Raw genomic sequence first — 26,369 nt, 5'->3', positions numbered from 1 at the left:
CCACAGGCGGACACAAACAGCACAAAGCGCCATTAAAAGTTTTGGCTTACCTATCAGGCCCACGCCTTAATGAACCACGGGTCAGCTGAGGTCACATGGCTATGTCCCACCTATAAATCAACTGCAAACTGAGTTCAGCGGCAATATAGGGCAGTGTCAGTCCGTAACCTTTTCCCAGACAGAGGAGTTGTCGGTGTGTGAGTACTGGCTGGCTGCAGATCCTTTCCCCTTCACAGCATTATAAATGTATGTGTGAGGAGGCCCTTAATGGCTGCTAATCCAATTTCTGCCACTGAAATCAAATCTCACTGGCGCCAGTAGTTCTCTCCTTCCCTCACAAATAATGGCCTCCGCTTTGGCCTGTTTATGAAAAAGACGAGCCGCCAAAAATTCCGGCTTTACCTTCCTTGAGTCCCATTGAATCTTCTTCAAAACTGTTTGAATGTTTTTGTTGTTGTTTTGTTGTTGTTTTTCTTCTTTGTTCTGCCCCCAGTCCCTATTCCATGTTTTTCGAAACTTATTAATTGACCGTCTGTGTCGAGTGAAAGGATGGGGTAACAGAAGAGCAGGGGCAAGTTTTCAGCAGCGTAGGATCCCATTTACCGTATGTCTTAATGCCTTCTCGAGGTCAGCCATCGATTTTTGTTCTCAAACACTGCACTGCTGCCGGAGCCGTGAGTGGATGAAATCACTTGGCCTGCCCATTGGTTGGTGTGTTGCTTCTTTTTAGGAGGTTGCGGCCTCTGTGACGATAGGGTAAGATAGCAGTAGCCTCACAATAACGCGTGAGCAAACAGTGAAAAAGTAGTTTTTTGGGGTTTTTTTTACTTTAACGGGAAAATCTCTTTATGGTGACAAAAGTAAACAAAAGTCTGATTTCTCTCATGTAAACTTATACATGTTCTTCAATTTGCTTCCCCTTTCCAAAACAAACATATTGGCTTTGACATAGATGAAGGGAGCTTTGGCTTTGGCCCCCTTCCCCTTGGATATGGATTTGACTGATTATCTTTCAGTGCATCAGTTGGACAAGTAGTCATATTGCCATTCCGCAAGAAGATATTATTCTGGAGTGTGATCCTAATAATATGATACGTCTAATAGCACTTAACTCTTAGTTGGAGCTGTACCATACTGAGAGCCTCAAATAGAAAGTCGGGGACATGGAGAGGGGAAACAGCAAGGATAGGGAAGAAAAAGAAAAAGTAGCAGATCCTCAATGGCTTTAAGAGGTTATTGAGGAATGTCCTCTACGGTGCTTGTGGAGAGGTTTAATATCTCTTTGCTCATTGGTTTGGCAGCTGAAAAAATTGGAAATGACACAAAGTATTTCTCAAGCTCACAAAGGTGATATAGAAGCTCACGATCATGGACTCGCAAGCGTACAGGGCATATGCCGCACATCATTCGCACATGTGCTCGCACGCTGACTGATACACAAAAGAATTCCACAAAGGTCACTTTTGACAGCGGTAAATAACAATCCCACCGCAGGCTCTGCTTCTGATTCCGAAATGCAAAAACATTTTGATTTGCTCTTGAGAGCTTTGTTTGTTTGTTTGATTCACTTTTCAGTTCAAACCCGAATGCGAACGTCAAGTTGGCAAAGAAGACTGTATCTATGGAGGAGAACCAAACATTGGTGAAGTTGCGGTTTTGCTCTACTGATAGTAAATGCAGCCAGAATGGAAAGAGAATTTTTTATTTTTTTTTAAATGGAGATAATTTTCTTATAAAAGTCATGTTCTTTTGATTTGATCCTTGCTGTGCCAGTTTCAATGCAAAACAAAGACGGAGAATGATTTGAAGGCCACTGTGCCTTCCAAGAGAAAATTATCTTTACATGCTGTAAGATTTATGAATTTGTTTTTGGTTTTGAAAGCAATTGATGCAAATTAAACTGTTTCCTCTGTGAACCCTAGTAATCAGCTTAAGTGATTACATCGGTCGTAAATATGAGATGATGAAAGCTCAGTGTGCACTGTACCCTGAGGAAAGGCTAAATGGGAGTTCATAGGGTAGATATGATAAAACATCACACTGGGACTGCACCAGATGCAGGGGGGAAGGGGCTTATGTGGGGAGTGGTTGCCCTCTAGCTGTCAGCGTTGAGACTGGATTATGAAATATGGTCCTAATTTTCTGTTGAGGTGTGTTTATGAAGCACTATCAGTTAGCTTGGGGGCGTGAGCTTAGCTTTGAAATGTACTGGTAATGTTGATGTGAAGGAGTATGATTGGAAGGAGTCACTAGTGGCTTGGAAAAGTCTGAACTTGTCAATATCTGCTAGATAAAAACCAAAAACCCCCCAAAAGAAACATTTGGGATGAAAACATGGGAACACAGACAGGTAAAATATTGAAAACAAAGAAAGTGAGAGGAGAGCCTTTCAATTAATAATAAAAACAACAAGGAGCCAGTGGACAGAGTCAGGATTCATGCAAATGCTAAAGTAAAGTTTTTTGGGTACCAAAGCTAGGGAACAGGCTAGAAGGCAGTGTATTTGGTTTCTGCTGTGAAGGCCCCCATGTTTATTTTACTTCCTGTGTTCCATATGGAGGATGATGATTTTGCTTGTACTCATTGTTGATGGCTGTCATCAACTTGCCACAGCCACACACCAAAAGACTGAACAGGAAAAAAAGCTTTTGAAACAACGTTGCAAGAGGGTGCTAACGATGGAGGCACTGTTTTGAGACTTTGAATGCAAAGGTTACCAACCATAAAGAATAAGTTCTATTAAATAAGCATTCAGATTAATAATAACTAATTATTCAGTGCACAGTGGTGTATAAACGCACAGTGAATGTCAATTCATCCAAAGTTATATTGGAAGTGTGCAACTGGTGATTATATCAGTGATTGGAGCTTATAGGTAGCAGCATTTATTAGTGCAAACAAAATGGATTGAATTTTCCATCCTTCTTTTCCTTCTTTTCTTTTCATCCTTTGCGAGCTACTGTCATTGATGATAGACTATTTAATTCAAAGTCTGAACATATTGCAACAAGGTGCCAGCATTAGCAATGCAGCCATACTGACACGGCATTATATCCAGTGACACAGTAAAGTAGCCTAGATAGTGTTTTCTGTGTAAATTTTAAGTAAAATTGTAACACAACTGTTTAACTCTTTAGTTTACAATAGCAGGGACTGAAATGATCTAATAATGGAGCTCTTCAGGAACCTGCCACAATGTCACGTAATAAATCGAAATTAAAAAAATATTTCCTATCTGGGATGCTGTAACCTGGGCCGGGTTTTTTAACCATTTGCTCAAAGCCTGCCTTTACCACCGTGTAACCGAGTCAGTAATTTCCATCATGTCATATGGGGTCCAGTTGTTTACTTCTGGGTGGCATATCTCCAGCTCTCTTGCCTTTACTGCGTGGTTGTACTTGATGGCGTGCCTCAAGTGGCAAAACAATTTGTTGTTTCCTCCTTTAGCGAGAACAGTTTTCTTGCATATTTTGCAAAGCTTTATTGGAGTACCTCCCTTTTCCTCCCTAGACTGACATGTGGCTCTCGCTGTCAGACATGTCTGGGCTTGTGCTGTTGTGCCAGCTTGGGAATGTAAATGCATGGTGTTGCTAATATCATTGGTATTGTGATATGACATTTTTATACCATGTAAAAATTTATAATGATATTAAGGATGGCAAATTCCTAATTTGCAACAGGAATGTAATAAGCAAACTTAGCTTTAGCCCTATTTAGCGCCGTATCTACCATTCCCATTGTTTAGCTAGTTAGCTGTTTCTTTGTGGGAAATAAAGGCAATCAGTGTCTGTCTGTCTGTGTGTGTGTTTACTGTCTTTACTCAGTTGGCCTCAACACTTAAACTTTCAGAACAATGCCAGTGTTCACACTAACTAATCAAAATCAAGCAGGAGGAGAAGAAAAACTGGGCAGGCGATGTTTTTTTGTAACCAGGCAACAATAAGCACTCAAGAGAAGCGCAAGTGAAAATGTGGTCAGGGGCACAGCGAGCGGAAAAAATAATGCTAAGAAAACTAGCTTTAGGCATTACATGTAGAATTACACTGCAGGTTCTGTTTTGCCTTTGATTGTAGCTCAGTTTTGTTGTCACTAAAAATTTTAATTTTCATTCTCTTCACAATCATTTAAAACAATAAAAAAATTCAAGTTTGCTCAATAAAATATGTGATAGTAGCAGTGCATGATGTAGAAGAGGTACTAATCAGGCATTTCAGGTTGTAATTAATTAGCGTAACTATTAATTTGTGAACTTTTGTTTTGATTTTCTATAAGTCAGCCTGCTTGTGCAGCTGCTGAGTTTGTTTCAGTGTGTGTGTTTTGTGAGCGTAAAACTCTTTGGATTACAGATCCCCTGCCCAGTCCTGAACTAGCCAGGAAAAGAGCCTTTTAACTTAACTCTCACATATTTATTTGTTTTAAGCAATTGCTGTAAATGCAGGCTTTTTCAGTTTAAATGCAGCCTTGCGTCCAAGGAATGGCCCACGAGGGCTTTGCCCGTTACTGAAGGAGTTTAATGCAGCACCGTGTACTTTATTGCTGTCAAATGTAATTTATCCTGACTTGATTGCACTGAAAGCCATGTTTATCAGGCACCTAGCAACACTGTTTTGAATGAAAATTACCTCTTTAAAGAGCAATTAGGAAAATGAACCTATAGGCCAAATGCCTTTGAGCTCCAGACTTACTTTAATATTATTCTACATTAAGTCACGCAGAAAATCTAGAGTAGAATCAGCTAAGCAAGTGTACAAAGTCCCCTGGGAATATTTTCAATTGAAGGGCATGAGAGTTTGATGGAAGAGATGTGAAAGTTGTTTTCAAAGGGTGATGTTAACTAGGAGCTGTGTGCAAGAAACTTTATTGCCATGTTTCAGATTGGCAAAGTGACTGAAAATAACAAGATTAGATTAATTGCAGGAAATAACTCAGAGATGGTTTGATGTTTGCATGCATCTGTATTATTCATTGGGAAACCCTGTTACTAGAGCAATATCTTGCTTTCTCATGCGTGTCAGCTTAAATGAGTGAATATTTTCAAATCTACCTCACAGAGCAGCCCTGAGAACGGGAAAACAGTCTTTTGTATGGGTGCGTTGAAGGGCCAACGCAACACCAGCACATACAGTATGAGAAGGCAATTAGAGATGGGGCCACATTTTACACACCGTTACCTTCCTTTCAAGACAAAAGCTTAAACAACTGCTGTAATAAGATGTCGAAGCGGTGAAGGCCACCATATGAGACTTGTTTTTCTGTAGCACTTTCCTCCTGTGTTTCCCATGTCAGCGAACCAGAGCGTGGCTTGTTTCTTTGTGTTCTAGATCAGGATCCAGATATCTTTCTCATCATCCAAGCCTTACTCCACTTTTCCCCCCATTAGATTTTCTTTCCCCCTAAATTCCCTCACACTCACCCGCCTCCCCTCTCCTCCCTCTGCACACATACATCTTGCACACACACCTCGTTATCTTATTTGTGGCCTTGGCAGCCAGATTGGTTGCCTTGTGGTTCAGTAGCCAGTTTTCTCTGTCACAGAGAGCCTTGGGTGCAGATCCTTCACCACACACGCTTCCATGAGAGCAGGAAGTCAGTTCCCAGCATGCTTTGCCCATCCCAGTGAAACCTGGGATGGATTAACCTTGGGCTGGGGGACCTTTCCAACTTGGAAAAGAGTTATGCAACTTCCCATACTTATTGCTGCTCTCTATTGCAGTGACAGTGAAGTGTTGGGCTGTACAGACGTTTGTTTAAAATTGGGGTTCAGTTCTGAGGGCTGGAGCAAGCTAAGACCTCATTTGTGATGTTTCCTAACGTAGGACTCACTTTTTACACAATGCAGGCTTTGGCAAAAGTTCACATACGTACCTTTTTAAGGCCCTCACAAGCCAATTGTCAGCAAACACGAGAGAAAATACACATTGTGGAAGAGAGCCGGAGGTTAATAATAATAAAATTAACTGAAATGACCTGCCAACCTTAGGCTAAAGAAGAGAACGAGTTTGACATGAGGCAGTGTAAAATACAAAATCGCTCTCACTCAGAGAATCTCACACCTGACGGTAATGATTAAAATGAAAAATCTTTTCTCTCTCTTGTTTCTGCTCAGGTGGTTCAGGAAAGCATCGATCCAAAGAGCCAAAGAAGAAGAACAAGCAGAGGCTGCGGTTTCGAGCTCAGAACCAGCACAGTGACCACTTGGCCTCTAAACGCTCCAGCCAGTGAGGACTGAAACTACCCAGTGAACAAAGAACCAACGCAAAGCTGCTAGCCGCTGCTGCACCTATATTCTGACTGACGACTATCACGAACCCCGCCACCTCCCGTCCTGCTGCCCAGCCCTATCCCACCTTCGCCCTGCCAACCAGGACTCATAAATCTGCCAGTCCAACAATATACAGCATATAATGTGTGATATAAGTACAACACTAAACCACAACCACACCAAACACATGCTTTCATGTCTCTGCCTCCTGCTAATTCTCCCCGAGCTGCAGTGACCAGCCAGGTGACTCTGTTCTCCCAGCCTTGTTACCTTGTGGATCTTTACAGTTGACATTACCGAACTCATTTCATCGTCATTAACCATGTCATTCAACGTCTGGGGTGACGGAAGACGGAGGAGCCACCAGAGGTACCGCGGAGGCGGAGGAGCCAGGAAGGGGACGGTGAGGTTGTGAGGGAGTTGGCGACATAAACTGTTCGGGAGAGATTTAAAAATACGCTCGAGGAAGCAAAATGATGCTGATGGACAAGAAAATGGCATCTTGACCTGAGAGAGAGACTATTTTTTTGTTCCCTATATTTATGTCAAAGCTATCCTTACCTTCCTTATTCATGGAGACAAGTGTTCCCATTGTGGCCTTTATGTTATGTACATTTTTGAGAGTAATATTAAAAGAAATTACCATGCATAGTTGCAAAGTATTTTATTCTCAGCACAAACTGTTTACGTTCAGACCGCTTTATGCTCTAACTGTATAGTGTGGTTAAAAAACTAAAAAAGAAGAAGAAGAAAAGAATAAATTTAGTTGTTCAACTAGCATGGCAACAGACTCGTGTACATAGTTGATCTAATATTGAAAGCTTATTACTGTATTTTCAGTATTGACTCGTTTATCGTTCTAAATGTTTTAGAGAAAAAAAGGTTGTAATACAAGCTACAGATTAAAATGATTAAAAACAAATAATAAACATAGCCACCATATAGCTATTTCATTTATATGGTATATATTTGATTTATTTATTAATTCTGTTTTGTACTTTTTTTTTGGTTCAGTGAGAATTTTTGCCTCATACTGTTACTCTTATATGCTGAAATATTCTTTGCGTTCCTTATAACAGTGCATATCTTTAACACGTGGAAACGCTTTCTCGTCTGTCACGCAGGTGTTGTATTCCTTTCATTTGACCTCATCTACTGATTTTGATGTTTTAAAGAAGAAAAAAAAAACAAGACTAATAAAACTATGCTTTGACATATTCTAGGTTTATTGATTAGGATCCAGCAAATGTATGGTCATAGGACTGCATATGTGTACGTTGTGTTTTATTAAAAAACATTTCATGTGACTGTATGATGAAGCCTTTCATTATTGTCTGTGGCTATAATATATGTGGCTAAACTCTGAAACTGTAGTTTTCTTGTCTTTTTTTTCCCGAGTACCATTGAGTGATTTCAAAAACATTTGTGAAATCCGTCATGTCATACTGCATGAGACAAGTGGTATCTCCAGCCAAAGGATTGGATATGGTCCACTAGGCCTTAACGGCATGACAGCACCGTTAAGGGTTTGTAATTCACTATGACGTAGCCTCGTGAAAGCTACAAAACCAGCGGATGTCATTGGTGGCTCATCCATCTCCAGCATTACACTATAATTTCCTAACAACTTGCGTTTGGCTGTGTCTTTTGTCATGCGACACACAATCGATCACCAACTTAAGTGATGCACGTCGCACTTACTTCTGTGATCTTCAAAACATTAAATAATCACAGAGAAATTTAGCTTTATGCTAAATCTATCTGGTATATGGGTGAAGAGAGCATGTTCTAATGCAAGTCATGGCTAATTTAACCCGAGGTCCACGCTGCGTAATCACCATCCCAAAAAATGAAGGAAAGAAAAAAAAATTCAAATCTGCCAGACAGCTTATGGATGCCCAGTAGCAGATGAATCGCGCTGTGTCACATACATATATCATCCTGGGAGAAAGAGACCACAGTCTTCCTGCTCTGCTTAACCTCCCCTGAAATCACAAATGATATTTCCACAGGGAGCCTGTCAGTGTTGAAATACCCCTCAGTTTATGGGCTCCATGTCTATCTTAAGGCCAAATATGCAGCTTTAAGTGCCTGAACATCTTTCACAGGTGTTCCAAGTGACACGGCAGACTTTACCCAGGAGGCTTTTCAAAGCTTAACAGTGGAGCCGCAAAACCAACATGTAGTAAAAGGTTATCAAGTCAAAAGAATAGCTAACACGTTTGGTTATTTTAGTTACCATGACATTAGAACAATGAGAATAGAAACATTTAATCAAACGCAATACAAAATGTCAGAATTGTTTAAATAAGCCCTGTATGGCTATAGCAAAGAAATCATTTTTGGCTAGCATGTTAAGTTCACAAAGAGGATCCAGATCAGGTGCTGCCAGGTCACTGATAGGGCTCACTGAGCCTGTTCCAGATCTGGCAGTAGATCTCCAGGAACCTGTCGTTACATTAGGAGCATGCCCTGATGTTGTCAAGCATGTGTACAAGAACATTAGGGAGCCATACAAACTAGTGAGCTGCTGCAGTGAAATTCCAGTATAATGGACTAGCCTGCCTCATCATTTTTTCACTCTGATTTTAAGAGCGACTTTCAAATCTGCACTTTGTAGTTTGATTATTTTCATTTCAAGCAAACAGTGTGGCATCCTTTTGTTCCAAAGACATTACCCAGTCCGTATCAGTATAGATTTCTAGCATGATTTTTTTCCCATTGAGATCTTTCCTTTAGTTTTTTTTAAAAAAATCCACATTTTCTGTCTTGTTATTTGGGCTTTTGGAAGCAGCCAAATTTTGGGGGGAATAACATCAATGGCCAACCCATGGCCTTTAATACCTTATATGTAATTTAATGCACGTCTAAAGGTAGCTAACTTTAACTCTAGCTAACAAACTTACCCAGATGCAAGCCTTTATTTGACAGACAAGTAGTATTAAGTAGTTTTAGGCCTCCATCTAGAGCTGTCGTAAAATTTTACTTTCTAAAAAATGTATTTAAAGATGGCAAAAGGGAGCCCATAAACAACCAGTTGGGCCAATGAATAAATGAAACAAAGCAAAAATGAAATAAATTTTTGAAAGGAATTAAACATGTCATAGAGGTTGAGTAAGTTGTTTTTAAAGACATCTGCTGCTGGTTCCAAGTTAATGAACGATTCACAGATGTCATCTCCCGGGCCAGACTATCACTACTCCAGACTTGGGGATTAAACCTTACAGCTTACGGAGAGGAACTCCACTGAAGTGGATTCATTAAGCACAAGACCACCACTAAAGCACACATTGCAGCATCCACAGTGGAAAAAAGAAAGTACAAAGAATCACATCGCACATTTGATGCGATGCGATCAAACTCTTATAGTTATTCTTTAATATCGGTCTGTCCCTTTCCACTCATTTGTTTTTCTGTGACTGTGAGAAAAAGGACATTGCTGCAATTCTCAGTATTGTTGAGGAGGTTAACAGTCATGCACACATCAGAAGGAATGGTCCTCCCTGTGCAAACCACTTCTGTAAAGTGTGTGAGTGTGTGTATGCCTTCCTTTGTGCGCATTTTTTTAATGTTTGTGCTGAATGCGGTTAGGTGGCTGAGACTGAAGCTCCCTTTTAATCTGACAGAGAGCATTTTCATTAGTTCTGTTGGGTCCTATTATTAAAGCCTGCTTCAAAGGCACAACAAGTGAAACCACTAACAGGAAATGACCCAGTGGGCTTGAATTCGGATAGATCAGTGCTTTTAAAGCAGGTTGGGATGGCGTTTAAGCGTATCTGCTGTCGGCCATGTATGGAGCTCACAAGACAGTAGGAGGATAACAGGAGGGGTGCTGAGACCTCTGCCCTATATTAAACATGCTGCAGCTTAATGCGAGTAAGCAGTTGTGGCATATGTGACACATTTGTTCCAATGTGCATGGCAGAAGTGGAAGTTATGACATTGGTGGGGCAAATAAGATTGCCCTGGATAATAAATGTTGCAATAATTTGCTGTTTTTAATAACTGTATAATGAGCCATCGCTTTGCCCTGCAAGTTGACGGAAATCTGGAATCATTAATCTTCTGGTGGGTTAGCCATGGTGTTTGGCACGGGCTGAAACAGCACTGAGTAGGAACATACTGGTGTCAAAGGACAAGCAGATCTTAATATTTTGAACAAGTTTGCCATATGTTAGACATCATGATGTGTACAAGGCTGCGAAATGGTGGCATTAATGGGTGACTTTTATTACTAAACTCGCTCCTAATTGCAACAATGCAATCCAAAGTCAACTCTCAAAGCAGGAACTCGCTTCATTTGGAGTTGCTAGGGAACACGTTAATCCCTAGAATAAATACAGTCTTCAATAAAAGCTAATTGTCTGTGACAGTCATTTGCTTTGCTGCAGAAACATTCAAAATGGGAAACTGTAAAAAGATTCAAAGTTGGAGTAGCGGTGCACCAGTTAAGCCTGCGTGGATGATCGCAGTCGTGTAGCCCCGTTATGTCGGCCTCACCTGCGGGACAGGAAACGTAGGCCCTTTGTCATAATGCTCACCTTGTGCATTAATATTGCCATGCTTTGACACACATATATTTTTGTTTAAATTTCTGGATGACAGATGGGGATATTTATGAGTCACTTGCGCTGGTAGTGTTTCAGTTGAGCTTCATTGCAGCAGGTGCAGAAGTGAACATGGGACATTTTTATCACCATCCATTACATGGAGCAGACAGGCATTTCTATACCTACCCGGCGTGGCGATTCCTAAGGGTGCCGTAACTATTGTTTTTCCTGGCCGATTCAACCCCGCGTTCTTCTGGAATACCTAGCTGTTTCTTTTTCACTGGGATTCAAATGCAACACAAAGCCATTGTCCCTGCTCAGTCATAGGCAGAGCAACTCGCTCATACCACTCAGGATGTGACACGCAAGGGCTTTATGACCTGAAATGAATCATACTGCACACCTTAAACGCATTACAGGCTGGGCAAACATTTCCTCTAACTGGTGCTTTGAGAGCCATGGGCACAACCATTATATTGGACTCAAGAGCCAGCTGGTGAGGACAAATCCACAAGGATTCCTATTTTCCCTCTTCTGACTCTCTGGCAGCCCTGCTCCATTCATTCAATTTTTATATGTGCCCACTGCCTAGTAGCTGCGTTACTACTGGTTTCAAGGGAGAATTAATCAAAAACAGGTCTTATTAAAGTATATTAAGACCAGTTGAATGGGATATAATGTACTCAGTCAGAGCCCAGAGGGGCTTTATGTGAGCCATAGCTGACACTAGTGGCTTCTACGTGTAGGGATATGTTGTTCTGTAGTGGCACTGCATTCCTTCCTGGGGGGCTATTCGCTTAAGCCAGGTATTGCATTGTGGGTAAGCAGATTTTAAGTGGGTATGAATACAGCAGGGGGTAAAGCAGGCTCTCATTGTCCAGGAATGTTTATCCCCAACCCCTCCTTGATTCAGGGATGGATTATGCAGTAGCATGCTTCAGAAGCAACCTTTGGCTCCACTTGGAGGGTCTGTGGAAGGAATATTCATTCATACATATACACACACGTGCAAATGGTTGTTATCCTTCTAATAAGAAGCCAGGTTGATTGCTCCCTTAAGGCCCGTGGTGAGTAGGTGGAAGTGGAGCCGCTGAAGCAGGGTGTTGAGGGTAAGTCCCTGGGCTGGGCTCTTTGGGAAGACTGGAGCCAGTGATGCCCCCAGTGAGGGCAGCACAGTCATCATCTTCAGCACAGCAAATTTTATTGGGCAGTGTGTGGGTTGTAGAAACGTGTTTAATCAACTCAGCTATAGGGGAGGTCTTGACCTCATCGCAGACATTTCCAGCCCAGATTGAGCGTGCGTGTGTGCGTGCCTTTGCTGTCGAGCGTGACCTGCAGTGGAGTCAGTGGCTGACACTCTGCTCTTTGCTGGTTTAAGTGATTAACTGGAGAAAGTGATAACTGATTTGTCAGTTAAGAGTCTGAAACGAGACAGCGTTCCTCCAAGATCATGCTACAGGACTACATAAAGTGCAAGTGTGCAAAAATTGCAAAAACAGTGCAACAGCAGACTGAATGATGCAGACACAAGACAGTGCAGACACAGAAAGCGGAGCTTTCTGACTCACGGGCAGGTCAATAACCTTCAAATAACAATTACTGACTATTTGTAAATTACATTTACTATCAGATGGGCTGGCATCCCCTTTGAATTCTGATGCCTATGTTTATTTCCAGACATTTCAGCAAGTGCTGCCATCAGGTCAAGAGTTTGTAGCCCAGTAATTATGTGCTACATAAAGCTCTTTGTTCCAGTTGTGTTTGTCTTAAAGATCTAAAGTGGCTTTCTTTTGTATGATTATTATTATTTTTCTGGCTAAACGCCTTCCCCTGCAAATCAAATCACCAACAAAAAGCAGCACTGTGTGATTTCCTCATCTTACCACCCGAGAAGTTTAGTTTACACACTTAAATATCACTAGTTTAAAAGATTTATAGACGTAGTGTACTGCATTTACCGATGAACAGGGCCCTAATTGCTACCTGCCTGCACTGTGCCTCATATGTGTATGTGGGTATGAGTCAGATAAAATAAACCACATGGTGTGTGTGCGTGTCTCTGTGTGTGTAAGGAAGCTGAACAGAGCTCTGTGCACTCATTTACTATCTCCTTGTGTGGTTTGGCAGCAGCTTTGTCGGTATGGGGGCGTACAACGGGCATCCGTCTGGACGTGAGGCAAGCCTGGCATGCCTCTCAGCCCCCTGCAAGGCTGAATGAGGGTGGGATCAGAGCAGGAGTCTACCAGGCTCCAGACTGGTAGTCTGTGCATGCGTGTAAGCGAATGTGTGTGTTTTTCTTTGTGTATCTGCACTTCTGTGTGTATTGGGGGTAATTAAATTGTAATCACACAGGCTTAAACAGCAACCACAGGGTTTGCCATTGTTCTGCATGTCACTTGCAATCTGTTGACTTCTTTGCATATTGTTCCATCCATTCACAACTCTGTCAGATAGACTGCCTGCGTCTGTGTGTTCCCTAATTATTTCTACACCGGTTTAACACCGCATCATTTATTTGACCTTTGTGGTCATTATAATAGTGAGGCACGATCCAGCCATGCTGAAAGTTACACAATAGCATGCACACCACCATGGCTGGATGCCATACCTCCATGTTCTGTACTGGATAATAAGTGAACCACTGCAGAGCTGAGCCTGGTTTGCACTTGGACAGCAGACCACCCTCGGAAAATATAGCCGCCTCTGTTGTTTGTCCCTAGACACTCCCTCTTTCTGATCATCACAGTTGTTTATTGTACATAATAGTAAATACAGCATGGATAAATACATACATCATATTTTTTTAGCTGAAGATGAGAAAGTAAAGCTGCTTTTGATGGAAGCTACTCAAATCTGAGCCTCACTGGCAACATATGCCACAGCCACTGAACAGGCAGCAGTCACAGCAATGATGGCATCTGACGGGGCTAGTGTTGCGATTCTCCCCGATGTCAAACGGCATCTGTGAAAAAAAATTGAAATACGTCTGAACAATAAATACATCAAAGAGGTTTCTTCCTGTTAAAAGGGAGTTTTGCTTCCCACTGTTGCCAAGTGATTTCTCACAGAGTGTTGTTTGATTGTTTGGGTTTTCTCTGTCTTATTGTATCGTCTTTACCTTACAATATAAACCATCTTGAGGTGACAGTTGCTGTGATATGTCATTATATAAACTGAATTGAATTGAATTTTCCTGACCTAGAGTTTAATTTTCCCCAGATACTGGTGTGGGTACAGTACGTCAAGGCTGTGACAACTAGAGGTTTTAAAGGAAAGAAGAAGCCGAAATTCTACTGTGTTTTTATGTAGTGTGAGTGGCTTTAAATCCAATGTTTACTGGCACATATTTCTAGCAACAATGTGGACACCAAAATAATGAGTAATTGCAGTGTAATATAGGGTGGTTGGGGTAATGATACAGTAATACAGCCCTCTCCCCTAAAATTGCAATGTAAGATTGGGCAACACCGTTTGTCCTTTCCTCTAAAATATCTCAGTTATTAATTCCTCAAATACACTTGACGTATATTTTCTTTGTCTTTTTATCCTTTAAAACTTCAGTTTGCTACTGCTTTGTTCTGCTTCTTTGAAGTATTTTTTGGGTACTGAAAATGCACCCTAAATATAAAAAAATTGCCCTGTAAAATTACAGGATGGGTTGTCGGCTGTATTTTGAAGTGCTACTTGAAAACACTGTAGACTAGAAATTGAATGAACTCAAGCTTCATGACTTATTTTAAGTATTTGATCAACTCAGCATACCATCCATGTTTCTACTGACGTCTCTTCTTGCATTGCAGCAGGATCATCAGTGCTCTTTTCTTCCTCCATGTCTTCTACCTGTTGATTAGTTGCATACATTCAGAAACACAGTAAAACACACAGAGCTGATGAGCATTGAATAAAAAGGAATAAATCTTAATTTACATCAAGCAGGCTACTCACGGTTGTGAATGGGAAGGCAGCGTTCCCCTCAATGTAAATAGTTAGTGCGACAGCCAAGATGACTGCAGACGCGAATGTTTTCATTTTCAGCAGTTTAACTTGTCAAAGAGGTTGAATTTTTCATTTCTGCTATCAGCGCTTTTGAGCATAATGGCTCTGTTTGCTGATCATGCTGTTATTTATACAGTGTTACCTTGTCACTGGCAGTACTTTATTCCTTCTTGGGAAAGACTTGCAACACTACTTAAATGATGCTGGGTATTGTAATAGGAAATTCCCAAACAACAAAATGTTAAGTATTTTGCACTGGTGCGAACAGTATTTGTTCAATAATCTTAATTCCTTAATTCAGCCATAGTATTGAATTTTCATGAGTGCAACAGTTTAATACAGCACACAGTTTGTCACCTATATTCTGCACTATGCTACTAATACACTAATTATTATTTCAAATCAACGTGTCCAGTGCTTGGAACTTTCTTATAAGAAGATGCTAGACTGAGTGGGTTTCAAATGGATCAGTATCAAATGTCATGTAACTGTCAACTTAAACACAGAGCAAACGGTTTATCTTTAAATTTTGTCACTCTATTACAACCACTTTAATAATGTAAATCTGTTCAAGGAAATAAATTGTAGGGAAATACCAAAATCAATAATGACAGGAGTGCACGGTGTGTTTACTCTGATAAAGGTTGAAAGGGTCTTTTGAATTTTACTAAACATCTTGTGCAATAACCAAAATCCCTTATCTCCACTCTGTCTCATGTACCGTGACCTCGCTGACCTGTTAGCTTTAACTTAATGAGCACATCTGTGTCAACAACAACAGTAGGATTATTGGCTCTGTAGGAATACATTCTGCCTTTTTAACTGTTTTTTTAGGACTATAAGGAATAATTACTTCATTTTTTGGTCTCATTTATAGTAGCTGTAAGGACCACTGCAGCTACAAATCCACCTCGAATATATTGATGAATTGATGGATGATTTCATTATTTTTAAAAAGATTCCAGCCCCTGAGGAGTAATGCTTTCAGCACTGGAGTAATGAGTGCAGTGTTAAAGTACCTGTGCAGAAAAATAAGAGCTTCTTGCAGTGTTGTCATTAATGGAGATCACACAGCTGGGATTTGTTTACCTTTTTCCTCTAAGTCCTGATAAAAGTAGTCCCCCTCTTCTCCCTCCTATGCATTACTTAATGTGATCAAGTTTAGTTTGAACACTTCACACCAATAAATGATCACTGAAAATGATCAGCTACATAACAGCCAAACCTACACTGTGAATTGTTAACCAACTTGTTAAGAACAACAAATGGAAACAAAACGAGAAAGTCTAATCCATCATCAGATCAAAAGATCTGTACGGGAAATTAAGATGTGGTCTAAAGTTTACATGCACTCATCATGGGCATGAATGTCGTGGTAACTTTGAGCTTTTAATGCTTTCTTTGAACTGTTGTTTTTCCAGGGTGGAATGATTGTACAGAAAATATCCTTAAAACAAGAATTAGTTGCAAAAGCTTGAATTTATTGATATATTAGAGCCTGTGTATATAAATATATAAATTCAATGTATGTCCATAATGAGTCTATATAAATGTTTGACAAAAAACAAACAAACTCCAGGGCTAAAAAATAAAGCTAAGATGTTAGTGCCAAAAACCACTAGCTGGTACTATTTTTCTGCTTGAAAAACAAGCCAGTCCCCGTAGACTTCCATGTTAAATTTACAAATTAACTTCTAAATCAAAAAACCCAAACAACAATGCCATAAATATAAGGTCCCAAGCATGGAGAGGCTAAAGTCTAAAGTGCTGACGCACAAATACAGACTTGGCAGGAACCAGTTTAGCTGGTTACTGCTTTCAGCTGTTGCCATCTATATAAATGTAGTTGTAGCTGCATAAAGTGGATGAATCAACACTTCATAGCACATTTGCTGTCACATACCATTGGGTCCTTATACAGTGAGAAGTACTACTGAGTAACGATTGAACTGTCTATGTTATATTTATATAAAATGTTATGTAGTGCCACATAATGACTTCAAGTTATAGGCCATCCATGTAAAAATGTAACGTGAAGTAATGTTCTACTTCACGTTTAGTCTAACTACTGTTGAACTTAAAGCTGCTCTTTATCGGCTGCAGTGTAATAAAATCTGTTTTTCAGAGCAAAAGAATTATTCTGAAGTACCGTTTAATGTTATTATTTGACAGACTTGATTAATGAGTACACACATGTGATTAAATATGTTGATACAGTCACATCATTGAAGACATAGAAAATACAACCTTACCAAATCAAAATGTTTCATCCTATGAACACAGTTAAAACTGACTATTTTAAAGCTTCATAAGTTAATATTGAGTGATTGTGGGAGCAGGAATCCTCAGAACCTGCAGCAAACTCCACAGGGGTGCAGCAGCCACAGCAAAAGCGACACTTGATGCCAGGCCTGTGTCTGGTGTTATACAACTTCTGTGGGAAACACCGGAGACATGAGCACAGAGTTCATCTGCAGCAGCATCACTGCTCTTTATATTCACCTGCTCTAACAAACACTTTCATTTAGCTGAAGTAATTTGGCCACCTTCACTCAGTTAGTGTTACTTACCATCCATGAGTCCACTGATGCCTCCTCATGTGCTGCTGCTGGATAGTCCATGCTCATTGGCTCCTCCAGCTCCTGCTCCTGTTAATGAATTGAGTGCAGTAGAAACCACATTGTAGCACTGAAACAAACATTTGCAGCTTGTAAGCTAATACACTTGGTTAAAGTCAAGTTCTTACTTCAGTGACTGGGACAGCAGAGCTCTGCTGAACACAAATGAATGTGAGCACGACGGCCACTGCAACTGCAACACTGAACGTCTTCATCTTAGGAGGCTTTGAGAGGCTCAAGTTCGACTCTTTCTCCTGGTCCGGATGATTGTTGTGAGCTGAGTCCTTCTGTCTGATGGTTAATGTGTGCAGAAGTGCTGATATTTATACTGATTTGGGCCCCTGCTGCCTCGTCACTCACAGCTCTACCTAACTCTACCTGATTTCGGGAACATTGCAAAACTCCATATTTTCCTGTGCTATGAAATTCTGGGAATGGAAAATTCCTGAGGAAGGAGAAAATCTGTACTTTTCTCAGTCGGCATGAACTTTGACCTTTTCTTCGGATGTTTAACTATATGGGTTTTCCCTGTCCTATTGATGCAAGCCTGTTCCCAACAGTAGTTTCTGTACTTAATGATGTCACAAGACTTTAAACTTAACTATAACATAGATCATAGGTGTCAAACTCTGGCCCGCGGGATATTATCTGAAACAGCATTACACAGTGTTACACCTACTTTACTTTACTTGGTTTAACTTTCAAATAACCAATGAACCAGTCCATCAGCTCAAAGCTATTGTACATTACTGCATTTTTGTCATAATTAGTGGTAAAATTGATTGATGATGAGATGCTCCCTACAAATATGGGAAAATTCCACCAGATGTAAAACTCACTGTGGTTCTGTCCTCCTATTCAAAAATATTGTCGTCTTGAGTAACATATCTATAGAAATCTGAATAATGCTGTGAGTGTAAAACCTTAGCTTTTCATGAAAATGGTGAAATAATGAAAAAATGGTGAAAAACTTCATGAAACAACATCAGTTTAGAAAAACACCAAAGGATGTCTTCATGATGACTTAATTAAAGAGCACTAGTAATAATTGTTTTGACAGTTTTTGACAGTTTTGGACAGTTACTGTAAAGCTGCTCACTTTACTTTTGCTATCAATGGCTTGGCTCTATTAACAGGTTGTACCACATACGACATGGGCAAGAGTATGAGGCAACAACTCTTAACTGACATCAGCACAAAAACTGTACATCAGGAGCTTCATGTCACTGGTTTCCATTAATGTTTAATTCTTGTCAGACAGAAACAGAAACAGACAGCACATGTTGTAGTATAGTGACTCTGAACTTTTTAATATAATAACATACTGTAGTTCCAAATGCTTGGTACACTGTTCACTGATACAGCAGGATGACCAGATGAAGAAACACTGTCAGACTTTAACAAATGCTAAGCAGTCAAATCATTTCATGTATAACAGTCTATACTTAGTGGTTGATGTGAGAATCGCAGGTAGATATTCTCAGAATCTGCAGCACAATCCACAGACACCAGCATTGCAGCAGCCGCAGCAAAAGCGACACTTCATGCCACGCTTCTGTCTGTGGTACGGCATCTGTGTGAAAGAGGAGAAGAGCAGAGAGTTTATCTTCAGCTGCAAGTCACTTCATTGTTTCTAATTTTATGAAAAGTTGTGAGTGCACAGTTTATTTTAAACATCTCCCTGCATTTGAGAGATCTCACAATTACTGTCTTCATTCATTTATTGAAGTAAACTCACCACCCATGAGTCAGCTGATACCTCCTGATGTTCAGCAGCTGGACTGTCAGTGCTCACAGCCTCTTGTAGCTCTTGCAGTTCTCGTATCTGTAGAGAAAGAAAACAGATCTTAGCATCTTCACAACAAATTCATGCAGAAGAAGCACATTACATGAATTTAACACAGTATGTAACCTCAGCAAATGTGGCAGAGCTCTGCTGAATGCAAATACACATGAGTGCAACGGCCACTGCAACTGCAACGCTGAACGTCTCCATCTTCAGGAGGTTTGAGTGGTTTAAGGTGGTCAGATCCTTTGACTCTCTCGTTGACTCTTGTCAGCTCCTTCGTGATGGTTGACTGAGGGAAACGGTGCTGGTATTTATACTCATTTGCTCCACTGCTGCCTCGTCACTTAGAGTACAGAAACTACTGTCGGGAACAGGCTTGCATCAATAGGACAGGGAAAACCCATATAGTTAAACATCCGAAGGTCAAAGTTCATGCCGACTGAGAAAAGTACAGATTTTCTCCTTCCTCAGGAATTTTCCATTCCCAGAATTTCATAGCACAGGAAAATATGGAGTTTTGCAATGTTCCTGAAATCAGGTAGAGTAAGAGCTGTGAGTGACGAGGCAGCAGGGGCCCAAATCAGTATAAATATCAGCACTTCTGCACACATTAACCCTCAGACAGAAGGACTCAGCTCACAACAATCATCCGGACCAGGAGAAAGAGTCGAACTTGAGCCTCTCAAAGCTTCCTAAGATGAAGACGTTCAGTGTTGCAGTTGCAGTGGCCGTCGTGCTCACATTCATTTGTGTTCAGCAGAGCTCTGCTGTCCCAGTCACTGAAGTAAGAACGTGACTTTAACCAAGTGTATTAGCTTACAAGCTGCAAATGTTTGTTTCAGTGCTACAATGTGGTTTCTACTGCACTCAATTCATTAACAGGAGCAGGAGCTGGAGGAGCCAATGAGCATGGACTATCCAGCAGCAGCACATGAGCAGATATTAGTGGACTCATGGAAGGTAAGTAACACTAACTGAGTGAAGGTGGCCAAATTACTTCAGCTAAATGAAAGTGTTTGTTAGAGCAGGTGAATATAAAGAGCAGTGATGCTGCTGCAGATGAACTCTGTGCTCATGTCTCTTGTGTTTCCTACAGACGCTGTATAACAGCAGACACAAGCGTGGCATCAAGTGTCGCTTTTGCTGTGGCTGCTGCACCCCCGGTATCTGTGGAGTTTGCTGCAGGTTCTGAGGATTCCTGCTCCAACAACCACTCAGCATTAACAAACTGTATGTCACAGTTAATGTGTGAGATTATACTGTTTTAGTAACATTGTGTCCTCAGTTACTGCATCAACTACATGCTTGTATTACACAGTTTATCACAATAAACTTTATGGTCATTTAGATATAATGTGGATTTTTGTTGTCATTTTAAATGTCGTATTTTCCTTTGTTACATTTGTAAAACTGACTGCTATGCACCGTCCATCCATCAATTCATCCATCAAAGCTGCCATAGGGCTACAGGCAGGGTATATCCTGGACAGTGTTAACACATAGAGAGAAAAGCATTCATGATCACAGTAACCCCTGTAACTGATTCAAAATCACAATTTAACCAAACACCAAAGTGTTCTGACATTTGAGGGGAGACTCTCCAAAATATTCTATTTTTATTTCAAACACATACGCAGTTGGTTACATATGGTTAAAATGATTCAAATGCAGTAAATATATACATTTTTCATATAAATAGAGTCCATAACTTGATTATTGTCTGTAGCCCACATAATTAAACACTTTAGTTAGATAAAACATGTGAGTTTTGATGTTATGTACTGTATAGCCTGTGTAATAAATAAACATGTAGCCCAATAAGTATAAAATCCAGAAAGCTACACGACATGGGGCAGTTCATTTACAAACACAAGTGTAACTTGAGTTTCACACTGTTTTTTGTTAGAAAATAATCAAATTGTTAAATGCTTAAATTACACAAAACGTCAGAAATCTGCACTGTCATGAACAACAATGTAAACCTAATTTTTGGATTAACCCTCCGAAGTCTGAATCCCAGCTTGTGCACATCAACCTCACTGATTTGCACAAATACAGTTTATAATGAAGACATGTTAAATATTAAGCACTGAAAACAGTTTGGTTGTTGTTGTTTGGAACGTCATTTAATGCATGTTGTTTTGTTGCCATAGTGATGCCTCCAGGGGAAAATTAGGGAGCAGAGCAAGAATAAGACTGTGGATATATGTTTTGATAGCTTTGGGTTCTCTTTGTTTTTGCCTAACAATCATAAAGAAATGTATTATATTTTGTGTGTGTCCTCATTATTGAGCTTTAACCCTGCATAAAGGCCAAGATGAATCTCTTAGAGTAGAACTTTACAGTAACTATTAGAATAAAAAAAAAAAACACACACATTGACTGCTTTAGTTTTTAAGATTCACTTCTGTCTTAAGTATTTTTTGTCTCCATATAAGATATCAAAATCTGTGCATACAACTTGATGTAAAAAGAATCTATGTACATTCCGCAGTCTATGATGCTAGAATGGCATCGCAGCATTTAAACATGTTTTGAATGAAAACATCAGCATATGAAAACAAAACTGAAGAGACACTGCAACCATATGAAGGAAGACGACTATTTAGTGAAATTTCTACATTTCCCTGAGGATTAACTGCTCTGTAACTTACCAAGAACTAAAGTAAGTTCAAATTTCATTTTATAGACTTAAGATCATTTACTTAAATATAAAGCCTGATTTTCCTGCCTGCCAGGACAGTATTTCTGTACTTTACATTGTGCAAGTCTAGACTATATTTTACATCATAGAGAGGATGATGTGGCTCTATTATTCAGGAAAACAAATGAAGACTTAACTATTTGTCAGCTGTTGTAATATTTGACAAATTATACATAAATTAGAAAATGTTCTTAATCATATCTTACAGTGACAGAAGCTCTGCTGTTAATCTTAGTATCTGCAGTTTTTACACGCTTACACAAACACACGCAGTTACTGTCCCTCCATTTAGAAAGACAGAGGCATCAGAGTGAGCATCATTCAACACAGACGCTCTCACAACACAAATCCTGACGTCGGTTTGCAATAAATGTAATTTAAAAAATTTACATTCATGTATGCTATATGCATTTTGTCCATTCCTAAGTTGTGAGTCTATACCAGCCAAAATGCTGTCTTTAGCTATTAACATTTGAAATGATGAAGGCACTTGAAAGTAACACAACATTAGCTGCCTTTCCAGAAAAAGACAAAAACCTTTCAGAAGTATAGTATGTAAGGTTTTGTGAGGTTTTCCTCCCAGGCTTCTAGACTTCTGATTGGCCAACATTTCTACACGGTTAGGATTTGGCATGTTCCTGACTTTGTTTTTAGGGTTTACATGTGGAAGGAGATATTTTTTCAAAACTGCACATGTGGACGGGGTTTTTTTTAAACGAAAAAGGAAAATTTCCGTTTACAAAAGTGCCCGTGTACGTGTGGACGTAGCCTAAAGTTATCACAAAAAAAGCAAATTCGCTGAACATTCTGAGTTGTTTAGTGATCATTGTTGTTTTCTGTTCCTTGTAGTCAAAATGAATGGAAGCGGAGATGGATCACAAAATAACCGTAATGGTAAGCACATGCACTCAGTCGTAAAATTGATGAAAAACTGATTTTCAGCAGATGTTTATGAATGCTAATTAAAAGATAAAATGATCTTGCAGGCCGACAGGTTAACCCAGAAATGTTTCCAAGAGGAGATCAGGAGCCAGCTTACGAACCTGTTGGTGGAATCTGGGGTTTACTGGAAAGACTTTATGTTACTCTCTATGATATCTTTTTTTGGAGGCTGACTGAGCTACTAGATGAATTAGAGGATCGATATGATGTCTTATATATTGACTTTCACAATGTCAATGACGGCAATGTCAACAATGTAAACAATCACAATATTAATGTGAGAGACAATGATGCCAATGTTGACAACAATGAACTGCATGATGATCATAATGCTGCTGTTGTTGTCGGCATTGAAAATGACGATTCTGATGAGGCATTTGAAGACTGTGAGGATGTTCACCCGTACATCCCAGAAGAGGATCCTCAGCCAGGTGTATCCAGGAAGAGGTCTAGAGAGATGGATGTGGAAGATGTGGAGCCCAACAAAAGAATCAGATGGAGCGAGGAGTTTTCTGATGATGACTCTGACTTCATCTCTGCCTGTGATACTGATAGCGAGGGCTGTCCTCATCTTGGTAATATTGCTGATGAGGTACCGCTGTCTGTTGGATCCACGAAAAGGTCCAGAAAGGAAGATGGAGATGAAGAAGAGCCTAATAGCAAAAGATCCAGGCTCGCAAACTCTGATTCGGGGACCAGCTCAATTGTGTATGATCACTCTGAGAGCAGTAGTGATGAACTCTTTGAAGATGCCCATGAAGAGACTGACAACCATGAAACTGGAGGCTCGAGGAAAAGGTCCAGAGAGGATTTGGAAGAAGAAGAGGAATGCTTGCACGTTTGCAAATTTCGGAGGTGTTCAAATGAGTCCACCAGCACCAGTGATGACAACTAACACTATTTCAACGTGATTTTTCTGTATCCTTTTAGTAGGCTGATGGCCTACTCAGGTGACCCTGAATCCTCCCTTGGTTTTGCTGCCAGAAGTTGGGCATACACTGTGCAATTTTTTCAGTCGCGTTATTCAGCTCCTGTTCAAACTCTCCGATTGACTCGTAGGGGTTAGAAGTTCGTAGGTCACGATGCAGGGTCTCATACTATACGGCCCGATGCTCTGTGCAACCTGAGTGCTCACACTGTTCGTCCATAGCATGAAGGTTATAACACAAAATTTTACACTATTTTCACGGTTGTTGTGGTCGCGATAATTTTGTGAAGTCACATCGAAAAGGCTCGGATGAGCTTGGCAGTTCTACAAGTTGTGCCTCCATCGCTTGTGTCCGGATCACACGCTGCACTGCCGTGCTGTTCTGTCTTTTCGCTTTCATCTCTGTGTTTGCGCGTGCGCAGTGAGAGACGCTGCGTTGACACCCTCACAACAGCCGACAGGATTTCAAACAGGTTTGATTTTCTTACGACCAAATGACTGATGATCAGGAGCTGATCGTGAGGTGTTAATCACTTCTCGTTACCCCATGTATACGATGCACGACACACGATTAAGGCCAAACTCGGGTCGATCCCCAAAACGGTTGCACGACTGAAAAATCGGCTCAAAATGGGCCAAAAATCGCACAGTGTATGTCCAGCATTAGGCGTAGGCTGCTGGGGGATTCCCATGATGCACTGGGTGTTTCTTCTTCACCCACTATGTGTTAATAGACCTCTCTGCACTGAATTGTACTTGTTGTTAACCTCTGGCTCTCTTCCACAGAATGTCTTTATCCTGTTTTCCTTCCCCCTCCCCAACCGGTCGCAGCAGATGGCCGCCCCTCCCTGAGCCTGGTTCTGCTGGAGGTTTCTTCCTGTTAAAAGGGAGTTTTTCCTTCCCACTGTCGCCAAAGTGCTTGCTCATAGGGGGTCATTTGATTGTTGGGTTTTTCTTTGTAAGTATACCTTACAATATAAAGCACCTTGAGGTGACTGTTACTGTGATTTGGCACTATATAAAAAAAATTGAATTGAATTTAAAATTTGAATGGATGTGACTGTGTAGATTCCAAATCCAGCATGTCCAAATTAACACTGTCGGATTTGATTTCAACACTATTAAAGTGTCTATATGGGTCCACACCAGAGAGTGTTCATTTAACTCTTTTTGGAGAGTTGGTACGTTAACTCTGATTTAGTGTTAAACACCAAATCTGTCTGGAGTTGATAATTTAACACTTGGTGTTAAGAGTTTATATATTAACTCTCAAAAGAGTATTTTAGTTTAACTACGTAAGAGTTATCTTCTAATTCATTCTAAAAAGCGGGAATTTTACTGTTCTGAACTTCTAGAAATTTCTTTTGGAAATAAACATTTACTAAAAAGACGCAATGGTTTTTGAAAAACATTTATTCTGAACTGTGCACCACAATTTCAAAACATTTTCTGAAAGATGTAACAGTATACATGTTCTCACTTTCATTAGAATTTTGTTTATTAAAAGGTCTGACATAGGTGAGCTGGTAAATGCAAATAACAGCATTCTCATTACTTATTTCTTCAATACAATATGCATGTCCTTCATTCATCCCTTTGTGGAACTTCAATGCACTTCTGCTCTCCCCCATATTCCATCTTCACAAGCATATCCTATGTGGAGACTGAATAAAAATTAGTTGACACTAATTAATGGTACAAATAATCCAGTAATCAATTGCAGCACAGTAAAAAAAAAGGAATCCTTTTTGAGCCATTATTTGTGTAAAGTATTTTCCCAAAAGACAAGGACACAGGCAACAGGTAATACTGAACTAAATGCACATGGTTAAACTATTTATAAGAATTTGTTTAAAGAGATGGAATGGAGAACATGGCTGCAGCTAGGAGTGTCAGCAGAGAGCAGGAACCAGAGGAAAAGCTATCGAGAGACTGATCACCTGGGTCGTGATGGGAACAGTCCAACGGGAATTCTGCATCAATCAGTCAGCGTAATGCCTAAAAGTTTATTCAGATGTAAATATATTAAATTCTTAAAATGAAGAATATGAAAAAAAATCATCAGTGTTTTTAACGACACTGCATTTCATTCATGTGTCTCTATTGGACAGTGTTGTAGAAGTTACAGAAGATAGGAATCAGTTCCACCTTGGCCTGACGTTTGATCACGTTTGGTTGTACTGGCTTTGAGCCTGTTTGTGATACGCTACATCCACATGATACAGCTACTCTAGCTTTTTTTGAAGTGTCGTGAAATATTTTGCTTAAATGTTCTGCAGAACGGATGCAGCGCACATACAGTACAGATATTATCTGAAACAGCATTACACAGTGTTACACCTACTTTACAGTTTCACCACAGTGCAACGTCTCTCAGTATTGTTGAGATGTTTTCTATTATTATGTCCAGTATCAAATTTCTGCTGTACGCAAATCTTTCTAGTCTCTCTTTTTCTTCTGTGTGAGGGATTCCTGCATTAATCATGCAGCTTAGAAACTTCATATGCACACCGTGAAAACACCTCCAAATAAATTCAGTGAAAGGTTGTCGAGATAAGGTTGTCTAAAACATTTATGAAT

General features: G+C 40.2%; 5 protein-coding genes across 8 annotated transcripts in view; 3 read left to right on the top strand and 2 right to left on the bottom strand.

Moving 5' to 3' along the window:
• Nucleotides 1-7,630, top strand: part of rspo2 (R-spondin 2) — a 59,336-nt gene extending 51,706 nt beyond the window's left edge. For all 4 annotated transcript variants that reach the window (XM_026185332.2, XM_026185330.2, XM_026185331.2 and 1 more), the window contains exon 6: nucleotides 6,107-7,630. In XM_026185332.2, coding sequence (XP_026041117.1) covers nucleotides 6,107-6,222 — 116 coding nt within the window. In that variant the 3' untranslated portion in view covers nucleotides 6,223-7,630. The remainder of the gene's footprint in view (nucleotides 1-6,106) is intronic.
• A 5,677-nt stretch (nucleotides 7,631-13,307) lies between these two features.
• On the bottom strand, nucleotides 13,308-17,739 carry LOC113032605 (hepcidin-like). Its single transcript, XM_080307848.1, has 4 exons — nucleotides 17,555-17,739; nucleotides 17,379-17,456; nucleotides 14,575-14,652; nucleotides 13,308-13,774 (listed from the first exon to the last, which is right to left on the bottom strand). Exons 1-4 carry the CDS (start codon nucleotides 17,639-17,641, stop codon nucleotides 13,673-13,675), a joined length of 345 nt encoding a protein of 114 aa, XP_080163974.1. The 5' UTR covers nucleotides 17,642-17,739; the 3' UTR covers nucleotides 13,308-13,672.
• Nucleotides 17,740-18,709: 970 nt separating this feature from the next.
• Nucleotides 18,710-19,481, bottom strand: LOC113032602 (hepcidin-like). The gene is made up of 3 exons (XM_026185595.2): nucleotides 19,339-19,481; nucleotides 19,165-19,251; nucleotides 18,710-18,999 (listed from the first exon to the last, which is right to left on the bottom strand). The coding sequence occupies exons 1-3, from the start codon at nucleotides 19,420-19,422 to the stop codon at nucleotides 18,907-18,909; spliced, it is 264 nt and encodes an 87-aa protein (XP_026041380.1). The 5' UTR covers nucleotides 19,423-19,481; the 3' UTR covers nucleotides 18,710-18,906.
• Nucleotides 19,482-19,654: 173 nt separating this feature from the next.
• On the top strand, nucleotides 19,655-20,569 carry LOC113032318 (hepcidin-like). Its single transcript, XM_026185172.2, has 3 exons — nucleotides 19,655-19,999; nucleotides 20,098-20,175; nucleotides 20,312-20,569. The coding sequence occupies exons 1-3, from the start codon at nucleotides 19,913-19,915 to the stop codon at nucleotides 20,405-20,407; spliced, it is 261 nt and encodes an 86-aa protein (XP_026040957.2). The 5' UTR covers nucleotides 19,655-19,912; the 3' UTR covers nucleotides 20,408-20,569.
• Nucleotides 20,570-21,769: 1,200 nt separating this feature from the next.
• Nucleotides 21,770-25,193, top strand: LOC113032629 (uncharacterized). The gene is made up of 3 exons (XM_026185639.2): nucleotides 21,770-21,880; nucleotides 22,769-22,813; nucleotides 22,906-25,193. The coding sequence occupies exons 2-3, from the start codon at nucleotides 22,774-22,776 to the stop codon at nucleotides 23,754-23,756; spliced, it is 891 nt and encodes a 296-aa protein (XP_026041424.2). The 5' UTR covers nucleotides 21,770-21,880; nucleotides 22,769-22,773; the 3' UTR covers nucleotides 23,757-25,193.
• Nucleotides 25,194-26,369: the final 1,176 nt, after the last annotated feature.

The sequence above is a fragment of the Astatotilapia calliptera genome, chromosome 11 (assembly GCF_964374335.1).
Source record: "Astatotilapia calliptera chromosome 11, fAstCal68.1, whole genome shotgun sequence".
Classification (NCBI taxonomy): domain Eukaryota; kingdom Metazoa; phylum Chordata; class Actinopteri; order Cichliformes; family Cichlidae; genus Astatotilapia; species Astatotilapia calliptera.
This window is presented reverse-complemented; position numbering and strand designations above follow the sequence as displayed.

Excerpts from the sequence above, each read along its gene's own strand:
- LOC113032318 (XM_026185172.2), top strand. The coding sequence starts at position 19,913 with ATGAAGACGTTCAGTGTTGCAGTTGCAGTGGCCGTCGTGCTCACATTC. Across the intron at positions 20,000-20,097 it reads CTGCTGTCCCAGTCACTGAA|GAGCAGGAGCTGGAGGAGCC; the intron begins GTAAGAACGTGA and ends ATTCATTAACAG. Across the intron at positions 20,176-20,311 it reads TATTAGTGGACTCATGGAAG|ACGCTGTATAACAGCAGACA; the intron begins GTAAGTAACACT and ends TGTTTCCTACAG.
- LOC113032629 (XM_026185639.2), top strand. The coding sequence starts at position 22,774 with ATGAATGGAAGCGGAGATGGATCACAAAATAACCGTAATG. Across the intron at positions 22,814-22,905 it reads ATCACAAAATAACCGTAATG|GCCGACAGGTTAACCCAGAA; the intron begins GTAAGCACATGC and ends ATGATCTTGCAG.
- LOC113032605 (XM_080307848.1), bottom strand. The coding sequence starts at position 17,641 with ATGAAGACGTTCAGTGTTGCAGTTGCAGTGGCCGTCGTGCTCACATTC. Across the intron at positions 14,653-17,378 it reads CATCAGTGGACTCATGGATG|GTAGAAGACATGGAGGAAGA; the intron begins GTAAGTAACACT and ends ACTAATCAACAG. Across the intron at positions 13,775-14,574 it reads CGTCAGTAGAAACATGGATG|ATGCCGTTTGACATCGGGGA; the intron begins GTATGCTGAGTT and ends TTTTTTTCACAG.
- LOC113032602 (XM_026185595.2), bottom strand. The coding sequence starts at position 19,422 with ATGGAGACGTTCAGCGTTGCAGTTGCAGTGGCCGTTGCACTCATGTGT. Across the intron at positions 19,252-19,338 it reads GCTCTGCCACATTTGCTGAG|ATACGAGAACTGCAAGAGCT; the intron begins GTTACATACTGT and ends CTTTCTCTACAG. Across the intron at positions 19,000-19,164 it reads TATCAGCTGACTCATGGGTG|ATGCCGTACCACAGACAGAA; the intron begins GTGAGTTTACTT and ends TCTTTCACACAG.